Genomic DNA, 12,273 nt, shown 5'->3' with positions numbered 1-12,273 from the left:
TTGTTTCTGCTTACGTTCATTGCAGAATATGCCCGTCCAACCAGTTTGGCAGCCATGTTGGCAGGTGCCTGTCACGTGATCGCACGGTTTGTCGTCTGCACAGTGGCCACATTGCAGTCGGCAGTCGGCACCATGCGTGTTCATGCAAACTGGAATGGCGTACATTTAGGTCATTTGTATTACATTTTAGGACGAATATACATGCCCGTACATGTAAATCATTTGTATACCATAGATAAGCAACTAAGGAATTTAACACTGTCACTTTGTTCAGATTCTTTGTCTGATACATACTTATACAAGATAAGTATTGATGCAAAGCATCAAAGGGCGTCGGGAATTTCAGTGTTAAAGGGGCCTTTTCACAGATTTCGTCATTTTTTAACTTATTCATTAAATGCTTTATATCGATAAATGTAAACCTTGGATCGTAAAAGCTCCAGTAAAAAATCAAGAATAAAATTTAAAAAAGGAATAGAACATTGCCCGGACCAGGTTTCGAACCAGTGACCCCTGGAGTCCTGCCAGAGTCCTGAAGTAAAAACGCTTTAGCCAACTGAGCTATTCCGCCGAGTACACATACGTATCGTTCTTTATACCTTATATAAGCAATCTTCGTAGTTTCACAAAATTTAACGACAAAAACAGAACTCTCCAAATAATTCAATCGTTTCGCGTTGCAACGCTTTATAATTTTTAGGTTTTAAAATCGTCAAAAGATGCATATAACGGCTATATTAGACCATGGTAAATGTTCAGTATTACTGTTTCCTCACAAATATCATAACTAAAACGAAAATGTGCGATTCTGAAACATTTTTTTTCAATTTTGTCAATTTACCAAAGCGTGAAAAGATCCCTTTAAAGGCACTTAATAAAGTTACATGGAACGATTTTTTTTCTACTTTAAATATTAATATATTGGCCGATTATTTTAAACAAAATAGAAAAAGATACTGGTAAAACCATTGTCTATAATTTTGTGTTATAACCCCCAAATAACAATTATTTATGATGTTTTGTTATAACCCCCAAATAACCATTATCTATGATTTTGTGTTGTAACCCCCAAATATTTCATAGTTCATTTTATTTACATTGGTTTCCTTTTTTTACTGGCATCCGTGTGCAGTTTTCATTAATGGAACAGAACTGTGTAGGTTTTAAAAAATCTGCTTAATCTTGTAAGCGTAATTTCATATTTTTCTCAACTTCAATGGGAGATGATTTTGAACTTATTCTTACGTTGCTCATTTACGATAGGGGTTGAGTACTCATTGATATGAAAACACTATAAAAGTTTGAAAAAAAAAATGAAGGAAAACTTTAAATTGCATGAAGAAGCTGCATTTCACAATACTTTGAAATTCAGTAAAAGATCATAATAGATTTATTGCTCCGATATTCATCATTTTCAATAGGGTTCGAGTAATACTGATATAACAACACTGCAAGTTTGGAAAGATTCAGACGAAAGTTGTGAAATCTTTTTAAACAGTGGAAATTGTTTATTTTGTCAAATTTAATAGAAAAAAATTCTGGACTTATTGTCCCGATGTTTCTCATTTTAAATGAGGTAAAAATGCTCATTGATATGAAGACACTGTAAGTTTGGAAAGAATCTGATGAAAATTGTTGACATAATCACCTAACCAAGCAGTTTTTCACTTTTATTTTTAAATTCAAAGAGACATAATTCTGGACTTATGGTCCGATATTGCTCATATAGAGTTTGGGTTGGGTCCTCATTGATAAAAAAACCTGTGCAAGTTTGGGAACAATCGGATGAAAATTTTGGACTTCGAACAACGAATTCAAAATTTATCAAATTCTAAGGAAGATAACTATGGACGTAATGGTCGGATAATGCTAAAGGGCCCATACCACCTGGATAGTAATACGTGTCGCGCTTCGCGCTCTATATGTGGTTCTTAAAAAAAACTCCGAGGAGTGCTTGACTCTAGGGAAACGGGTTGCTGGGACACAGCTCCTCCTTGATAAGCGGCTGCTTCCTTTATCGCAACTCATTAATACTATCAATAATACGTGTCGCGCTTTGCGCTCTATATGTGGTAGGGATAGTACTTAGGGCCTATGATCAACAACCATAAAAATACATGGATAATAGATGTGTTATTTGCATTATTTGTTAATATAAAAACACGTGTATTTTTATGCCCCCCTTCGAAGAAGAGGGGGTATATTGCTTTGCTCATGTCGGTCTGTCGGTCGGTCGGTCTGTCTGTCGGTCGGTCCGTCCACCAGGTGGTTGTCAGACGATAACTCAAGAACGCTTAGGCCTAGGATCATGAAACTTCATAGGTACATTGGTCATGACTCACAGATGACCCCTATTGATTTTCAGGTCACTAGGTCAAAGGTCAAGGTCACTGTGACCCGAAATAGTAAAACGGTTTCCTGATGATAACTCAGGAAAGCTTATGGCTAGGATCATGAAACTTTATAGGTACATTGATCATGACTCGCAGATGACCCCTATTGATTTTCAGGGAAAAAACATATTAACAAAATGGCTGTCACTACAACTTAGAGCCCATATGGGGGCATGCATGTTTTACAAACAGCCCTTGTTTATAAGATATTTAAGTGATGTAAGAAATTTTAATTAACGTTGTCACCACGCGGCATCCATTAATTTTAATAAAAATGTCCAATTGTAGTAAAATGGATTTTAAAGTGATCTTTTCACGGTTTGGTAAATTGACAAAATAAAAAAGTTGTTTTAGATTCGCAAATTTTCGTTTTAGTTATATTTGTGAGGAGACTGTCTTACTGAGCATTTACCATAGTCCAATAAAGCCATTATGTGTATCTTTTGACGATTTGAAAACCTAAAAATTATAAAGCGTTGCAACGCGAAACGATTGAATAATTTGGAGAGTTCTGTTGTTGTCGTTTAAATTTACGAAACTAAGAAGATTGCTTTAGCATTATATAAGGTATAAAATACTTCAACTGAGTATATCCGGCGGAATAGCCGAGAGGGCTAATGCGTTTTTACTTCAGACTAAATCCAGGACTCCGGGGGTCACTGGTTCGAGCCCTGGTACCGGCTACTGTTTTTCCTTTTTTAAATTTTATTCTTGATATTTTACTGGAGCTTTTAAGATCCAATGTTTTTATTTATCAATATAAAGCATTTAATGACAAACTTCAAAATATGCCAAAATCTGTGAAAAGGCCACTTTAAAATGTCTACATAAAAGAAAGCTTTATTATATTTATTAACCTGACTGAAAAAAATTGTCAGCTGCCGAACTGTTCCGTTCGTGCCGGAACCCGGGAATGAACCGGGAGCCTTTAGTTGATGGTTGTGTAAACAACTTCAGTCTAACGCTCTCCCTACTGAGCTATTCCGGTTGTCATCATTTATGTTCTGATATTTGGTGAAGTTGTGTATAGCGATCGTTATTATATGTCTATTAATAAACTAATACATTGTACGTTTTCGTACCACTACGCCTTCCGATAAACTTGCTTGCGCGATAGGTCGTCAAATATCGTACTACATTGATTCTCCACTAAATAAGCAAATTAGAAAAACCACAAAATAAATATATTTTGATTATGTTTTGTTTTTATACAAAACCAGAAAGCTTCGCGTATTTGCCCAGTCCTGTGATATTTCCCCTGTGATCAGTTGTGGATCAGTTATTTATTAAAGCAATTAGCTTTGCATTATTGGCAATAAATGTTGTAATAAATGTAATAGGCACAAATGCAGTACTTATTTACACTAATTTACACAAAAAATCACCACTATGCAAGATATTCTTAAAACAAAAATATATACATCGATCCGTAAAATAACTTTTCCTCCCATAAGGGAAAAAATGCTTTACATGCTAGTCACCGCTCTCCAGAGCGACGCCAATCACGCCATGATCATCTACAAAATACTCTTCTCCCATTGCCTGTTTCACGTCACATGCTGACTCCATATATTCTATATGGTATCAGTAGTAGACTATATGGGGCAGTAGAAACATTTTCGGTATTACTAGTTATCAAAAACAGTGTTTGTCCTTGTTAATTTGATGAGATGGAAAGTAGTTGGCGTGATATAATCGTTACAGTGTAACTAACCCTGTAACTATTAATATGCAACTTCATTACAGCAGAAGAATTATGCGCACGACTCACGAAAACTGAACATAATTTAACCGTCCATAAATCGAGAGCGTTGAACATTGTTTCTTACAGACATTTCGATGTCGGATACAAAAATTTCACACTCAGAGTAAGGACTGTGTACAGCGTGTTGTCCACAAAACAAAGATGTTATTCAGTCCTTGACTTAAACACGACAATTACCGTTTTTATTCATGTTTAATTTCATGATGTTGTTACGTACCAGTCTGACAGTCCATTCCGCTCCAACCAGGTGCACATCCGCTCACGCATGCGCCTGACACACTGTCACAAACTTCCGAAACGGTCTTGCAGTTGCAGGTATAATCGCAGGTTGTCCCGAACCAGAATGGACTGCACTCTGCGGTAAAATCACTTCAGACTATGTTTCACATCTTATTCAGATATAAATAAACAAAAACGTTGCGTGCGAAGGTGTAAACTCCGTCGAAGTTGCAAATTGCGAATAATGGCAAAACTAATAGGTATATATTCTTTTACAAAATCATGTTAATGGTAAACAACAGCAGCAATAATGTAAACAAATTTATTCGTCCATAATGATTCCACATGGGATAACCCGGATAAATTATCACAAGAAAAGTCATATTAACATTAAGAAGAAAGAATGACAGGCTCAATACCTGATATGAAAGAACTTTTTTATTTTCTTACTATATATGCGGAAGTCACAGATGTTCACCTGTCCTGCTCGATTGACAACCATCACGTGACTTCCGCGTGCTATACCGTCACACCGCAAGGTGGCACCACTGCTCGTGACACGTGCGCTCGTGCAGAGGTCCATGGTGAGCACACTGTCTTCTGTCCCCACGTAAACTTTCCAGTCAAAGAGACTGGCGTTTCTCTCTGAAAAAAAGTTTGTAAATTTGAAGCCATTATCATGTATGGCACTTAAGGGCACCAGTGCAAGAACAGTTTCCGCAGTTTGGCTTTTCTTTGCAAATTATCCTATAAACCAAGAAAGTGCAGTGTTCCACATGCCCTAGATAGGCAGAAAGTTTTTACAATCATATCATATTTATTTCATATGTAACAGATGCCCCATAGCTCCCAGTTGTTATTATACAAGTAAACGCTGTTCAGTTGGTATACCCAAGCTGTACGATGTGGTTGGTAACGTCTGAACGACTGAAGACGATACTTAAGTTTGTGGTTAAGAAAACATTTTTACCAGTTAATATAGATAAGCTATTGACGGTGACGTCATTATCCAACGTCACGGACCACCAGCCAGGCGACCCGGGCCGGGTGTGAGTACACGTATCGGCGTTGTCGTCAACTGCCATAGCACCATCGGCGTCGTTGCCGGCAGTCGCACTTTTCTGGCTGGTCCGCCGACGGAACGCTATATTCTCTTCAAATAAGAGAATGTTTGACATTGTAAAAGTTTAAGTGTTATTCTTACAATATACTCGGTCACATGACTAGCCTTAAAGATAAAACAAACAGTGAACTACAAACAGCTCAATAATAAAAACAAATTGATATTAAATCATAATCTTGACATATATTTGTTTTTATGAAACTTTGATGTGTGTGTTCTTATATAATGACAGAGGGTAGAATACTAGCATGAAATATATTCACTTTATTATTGTGTGTGATACATTGAGCCTTGTTCTGAGAAAACTGGGCTTAATGCATGTGCGTGAAGTGTCATCCCAGATTAGCCTGTGCAGTCCGCATTAGCCTGTGCAGTCCGCATGGGCTAATCAGGGACGACACTTTCCGCTTAAACTAGATTTTCGGTTGAAAGGGACTTCCTTGAAACTGAAAATACCATACAAGCGGAAAGTGCCGTCCCTGATTAGCCTGTGCGGACTGCACAGGCTAATCTGGGACGACACTTTACGCACAGGCATTATGCCTAGTTTTCTCAGAACACGACACCATTAATATTTCAACCCATGCCATCACAATTGAGAGGTATTTTTAGTCACCTTACGCTCGAACATTTTTCTTCAGAGGTCACTTTTTTTCTGCTTACCTCTTTGACACGAGGCGCCAGTCCATCCGTCTGCGCAACCGTTTGCGCATCTACCGGATGTGTCGTCACACGGCTTTTCACCGGCACAGTGGCAGACGAACAGGCATTCGCGGCCGAAAAAACCCGCACGGCATGGGGTGGCTTATCGAACAAAATACATTCATTATTATAATTTATGTCGTCAGGTTCAGTACGTTTTATAATCATATTAAATTTCACATCTACATCCTATTTCCACAAGTGTTATTTGTCAGTATATGTCATCGCATCATATTTTTGATAGCAACGAACTGTGACCCTCCTGACCATGTATGAAGCTTTTTAAATGAGTTATGTCATATTTAATGAAAAGCTGAAAAAGAAGAAAAAAAGAAAGATGATCATGGTGACGATAAATTTGATGAATTTTTAAAAGCACGACGCCTGGAATCAAGTAAACAAGACGACTTCAATACATGCATTATAGCTAACAAGTCTACTGCTTCGCCTTTTTCCCAATGCTGCCACCATAACTACTACTATTTGTATCCTGTGATTATGATCACCACCACAATATAACGAATCAAAACACCAACATCACTTCGAGAAGCAATAAGCATCAGCGGCAGAATCTCCACCTCTGTTGCCGCCGCACCTGTTAATTCAATCAACAGAACTATTTCGACCATCACAAAATTACCATATTACACCAATACAAGTACCAGCACCTAACCATTAAATTAACACGACCATTACATTAAATACTTATCCCTTTTCGACAAGATATTTTGTTTGTAAAATATAAATTTAGCTAGTATCTATTTTACCCATTCCATAACTCCGCAAATGATAGAGTACGAACATAAATACAATTTCATGTGTCATTGTTTTCATCTTAAAAACATACACGACTTGTCCTCAATGCGAACTCAATCCGACTTGATGTATGTTTAAGGCAATTTGCATATTTTATCGCTTTCAATCGTTGAACGTCCATCAACACTTTAGGAAAAATCATCTTAATCCGCAAATTGATTACCTGTTTATCGATACCTATTCATACATATTCAAGAAATGATGCTTGTAAATAGACGTATTCACTGTTTGAATTCAAGTCTATTTTATACGGAATCCGGATAGTGCCATATATAATATCGCCCTTCTTTCATCAAGGGCGACACTAGACACACGAGCGATACACGATATTTTTCGCGACAGTCGCGGCGACGCACGATAGTTTGCGCGACAGTCGCGGCGACGCACGATATATTTAACACGATTTATCGCCTTTTGGGCTACCTTCACAAGGCGATATATCGTGTTAAATATATCGTGCGTTGCCGCAGTTTGTCGCGCAAAATACCGTGCGTCGCCGCGACTGTCGCGAAAAATAATATCGTGCGTCGCCGCGACTGTCGCGAAAACTATCGTGTATCGCTTCGTGTGTCTAGTGTCGCACTTGATGAACGAAGGGCGAGATTATAGATGGCACTATCCGGATTCTGTAATTTTATAATGCAACAGACAACATACAAGGACAGTAACATGAACTAGCTTACTTGTATAATTAGTTGTAGTCTCAAGTATTCATTCCAGATGCGAACATATGTGTTAAGTTTTTTTAATAGCACTACTTTTCGAATTATCATCTGTTTAGAATAATAAAGATTCATTTATTGTATCTGCCGTTTTGATAGTGGATTTGAATCACTAGACACGGTATTTCATTTGCTAAGCTCAATAAATAAATCGCTGTTCATTGACCGATAAATAACGCTATAATAATATTTTCAAATTTTCATTTTTTAGCAACAGTGTGCTCTATTGTCCCAATTTTAATGGGACAGAAAGAGTACATGACTTGTTATTACCTTTAGAGTTCTCATTCAACGTCTAAACATGGCAGCTTAAAACAATCGAACTTGTTCACCTATAAACAATAGCGAGAAAAAAAGAATAAAACTTTACAAGTTGCCTACCGGGATTCCAACCCTAACATTCAGACCAAATGATAAATTCAATAATAATACGGAAGTTTTTGCAAGTACTTTGCCGACGGCAGATTTCGCTTCATGTAAGCGATCCATGGGTAATTTGATCGGGACGAGCAGCAATAACTTCATTCTATTACATCGGTTCGCATTTAAACGATGAATTATGTTTTCAATTTCAACGAATGGTTACTGATTGTCAAAAACTATATTGAAAGTATACGGTCGTCATTTCGCTTCGTTATGTGCCATATACCTTTTTGGAATCTTAAATGGACTTGTACACAGTTTTTTGGGCCGTCCGTGCTTATGTGTAATTGAGAGTTTATTTACATGTTGTCTCCGCATCTTCACGATAACTTTAAAGCCACACACCTTATTTGGAATAGTAAATTTAAGTACCAATAAATAACATATTTTATCTATGCCAATTAAAATGTATATCTGGTGGTTACAAGATAGAAATCCGTCTTTTTTGCGCTTTAAAACTTCAAAATAATCGCGTTTGTCGAAATGAATGGACGTATACGTCTAGAAATCCTACTTTCGGTATTAAAAGCCGTACCGTTTGAAAAATAAAAAAATACTTGCTAACTATGCTATAGATTTAATGACAATAATTTTGCAAAATTTTGCACACTTTAAAATTGCATCTATAGTAAAGGTATTTCTCATTATAGTGTCACGCCAGCCTATTTGGCGTATGATACACTTTTTTGCGTGTTTTCCATGTATCTCCCAACTCCTATCACTATGCCATGCGCCATGCGGATAGAAGTCGGTAACCATTCATGTTTAACGCTCGCGGCTCACGACCCGGCAATATCGGAACAACTCCCATGAAAAACAACCATCCTTCGACAAACGCTCCCCATGGGGCTCGAACCTTCGACCTCCCAATCCCGAGGCGGACGCCTTATCCATTAGGCCACGGCGAACGGTTATATGTTTTGATTAACATGTATTTCATTTCAAAGCATGGTGTGTGGCTTTAAATACGCACCATGTGACCTTTCAGGGCGTTTCCGTGCTTGTACAAAGTTCAGTGTATTTTATACTTTTATAATCAATCCAGGTAGTGGCAGAATATATAACGATAACAACAGAACTCTTCATATTGTTCAATCGTTTTGCGTTTGTAACGCTTTATCATTTCAGGATAAAAAATTCTTAAAAGATGCATTTATTGGATATTTTAGAGCATGGTTAATGTTCAGTATTATTGTTTCCTTGCAAATAACAGAACAACAACGAAAATGTGCAAATCTGAATCTCTCCATTTTTTCCATTTTACCAAAATGACCAAGTCCCTTTTACAAAATCACTTTATATAATAGTGATACGACCCTTTTACGTGCAAAATGGCCAGTCGCTCGAAGATTACCGGCAACAACTGTGAGAGTGGTTCACCGTCTAACTGTATCGGATTTGTCGTTCTTGTTCTTGTTCATAGGAAAGTTATTGATTTGCAATAAAGTTATACACGAGGCTTGCACGCCCTTTACAAACCGACTTAAGAAGATTATTATGTTATTTCTTAAAATTGTGGCTGCTGATTTCGCCATCCCGTATTGGAAAGGTGGGAGCGACTTTGTAGGTTGCCAAAACGAGAACACTTCAGAAGGAGAAACACCTGAGTAATCGTATTGGTGCAAATATTTATCGCTTTGGTACGACGTTGCCTCCGCAGTAAGTTGAGGACGACAGATTTGTATGCGCAAGAACGACGATACGACTCTAATGAATGTCATACTGACGGTCCTTATTTTGCGTGGTGGCGCTTTTAGCGTTTTTTTTCTTGTTAAAAAGGTCCCACAATGACAGCTGGTTTGAAACACACGAAAATTTTATTTTCCCTACGCGGTTGTATCGCTTAAAATTAATTTATTGCCGAAATCTATTGGTTTAACCCCCCTTTCTGGAACTGACTTTCTTTTAAGCGCATTTTGGGACCTGCCTTTCAAATGACAAACATCTCTTTCGTTGTTAAAAAGGTTTGACACGTAATACCTATCAACCTATTATAAAGTTTACATTTTTATTTCAATATTATAGTTTTATAGCGTGATATATAGTGCAATATAAGGGTTTTCTTAATCACGTTACTTACTGTAGAATTATAACAAAGCTGTACGAAAAACCTGCCGACCAACTTAATAAATTCACCTATTTCGAGAGGATGAGTTGTGTGGTGGCAGATATACGAGATAATATAATGTTAATTAGCCCTTTTCAATAATATTTTGATAAATTTAATGTTTTTCATGAAGTGTCGACCTTATTCTGGAAATTTTAGTTTAATAATTATTTTAACCCTATTTTTAGATTATGCAGGTTTCAGAGGGCTGTAATAAGTGCATCTTTCGTTGCTGTATATGTAATTAGGAATTAAAAAGTAGAGGAGGACTGAGATACAATACCTCATTCATGGGCCACACGAGTTTAAATGTAGAATATGCCTGAAAGAATCCTTTAACAGCAGATACAGACATGAACCAAACACAAACATGTACAACTGATGCTTGTAGTGTTTTTTTTATATATATTATAAAGTCTAGAAGGAAAAATCTGACATATACTTGCTTTAAGTGCTACTTAATTACACTTGTTGTTCCGTTATTTTCTTTTTTTTTTTAAATTAAAATAAACATCTGTCTGTGTTACGTCATTTCTTCCCACTATGTCTCTGCAGGCACATTCAAGTTTACGCAGCACTTATATAAATGATAGAAAATTAATTTGTATCGGATTCGTTATGGATTGGACACGTTTAATTACTTAAAATATAAGCACGCAATCAAGCATGTAAGAACCACTGAACCAGTTTAAAATATTAATCAATTTAAAACATTTAATGACACATTTCAAAACTTAGTTTTCTTCAGCGTTTCGTCAACTTTTGAATGTGTCTATATTTATTGCATAAAGCATGTTTAAAACTTAAGACTCGATGCAAATTAGATGCACAGATCGATACGATAACGCGTCGAAAATAGCTTTTCAAATGAATAGACTGATTTCATAGATTATTTACGACAGAGAAGTGTATTTAAGTCCCGGAAGAGTTAAACCTGTCACGCGCCTTGCCAAGTATCATCCTAGTATCATCCACTCTTTGAAGACAGAGAAGTTTATGAAGGGACCAAACAACAACAAACACATGTATTGGTTTATCGTTAATATCAGTCCCGGAAGAGTTGAACGTCAAGCTGGCGTTGTTAAGTCTCACGGAGTTTACCAATACATGTTATTGCATAATATTTGTTCACCAAGAAATGAACGAATATCTCATCATGATGCATATAGGGTGCGGGATCAACTGGGTTCACAGGGGTTTACACACGGGCTGGACAGAATGAAAACACATTTACTTTACTTTATTTTTGCAAATATCTCAAGTTATTGAAATATGTATGCAAAATTCTTTAGTGCATACAGGACAGCTTTTCTTGCAGTTTGTGTCTATATCTTAAGATTAAAGGAATCGTTATTGAATACGCCTGAAATAAGTGCCAAAATTTCATTACACATCGAATTTTAGGCCAAGAACACAGGCTCATTAAATAAAGAAATTCCGATTTTTTTCAAATAGCCATATGCCGCATAAAAAACGTCCTTTAGGCACTAGTTAAAATGCTTCAGAAAAATTGTTTAAAAACGTGACGATATAGTATTTATTTGTAAACTATGACATAGGGTGTGACTGTAATAAGAAAAATACGAAATTTACGAATTTGATCATACAGATTAGAGATAATGCTTGAAAATTTATACCAATTGTTCGGTTTGATTCCATTATTAAGTAACGGAAGCTTTTCAATTTATATTTGTAATTCAGAACCAATTCCGACATAACTTGTTATTGGATTGTATCCAAATTTTAAAGATAAAGATACATAGATTGTGTCTGCGAACATTATATGAATCAGTTGGTAATGAACGGAACTCGGGTTGCAACGGCAAGTTGGATACGAACAATATTACAATAATATTTTTAAAAGCAAAGCTTCTATCACGAAGTAAACATTAGCAGTTAAACTTCACATCTGAGTTAACTTATTTCAACTGATTTAAAAATCAGTTTTTGTCATCCAAGGTACATCGACGATCTGGATATAAAAATGGCCTGATAACATAATT

General features: G+C 36.5%; 1 protein-coding gene across 1 annotated transcript; it reads right to left on the bottom strand.

Moving 5' to 3' along the window:
- Window positions 1-4,417: 4,417 nt before the first annotated feature.
- On the bottom strand, window positions 4,418-6,299 carry LOC127861684 (uncharacterized). Its single transcript, XM_052400370.1, has 4 exons — window positions 6,164-6,299; window positions 5,348-5,530; window positions 4,856-5,022; window positions 4,418-4,513 (listed from the first exon to the last, which is right to left on the bottom strand). The coding sequence occupies exons 2-4, from the start codon at window positions 5,460-5,462 to the stop codon at window positions 4,418-4,420; spliced, it is 378 nt and encodes a 125-aa protein (XP_052256330.1). The 5' UTR covers window positions 5,463-5,530; window positions 6,164-6,299.
- Between the last annotated feature and the right edge of the window lie 5,974 nt (window positions 6,300-12,273).

This window comes from Dreissena polymorpha, chromosome 16 (assembly GCF_020536995.1).
Source record: "Dreissena polymorpha isolate Duluth1 chromosome 16, UMN_Dpol_1.0, whole genome shotgun sequence".
Taxonomy (NCBI): Eukaryota; Metazoa; Mollusca; class Bivalvia; order Myida; family Dreissenidae; genus Dreissena; species Dreissena polymorpha.
The sequence above is the reverse complement of the archived record's forward strand: the minus strand, read 5'-3'. Positions and strand labels throughout refer to the sequence as shown.

Excerpts from the sequence above, each read along its gene's own strand:
- LOC127861684 (XM_052400370.1), bottom strand. The coding sequence starts at position 5,462 with ATGGCAGTTGACGACAACGCCGATACGTGTACTCACACCCGGCCCGGG. Across the intron at positions 5,023-5,347 it reads TAGCTTATCTATATTAACTG|AGAGAAACGCCAGTCTCTTT; the intron begins GTAAAAATGTTT and ends ACTTTTTTTCAG. Across the intron at positions 4,514-4,855 it reads TTGTCAATCGAGCAGGACAG|AGTGCAGTCCATTCTGGTTC; the intron begins GTGAACATCTGT and ends ATTTTACCGCAG.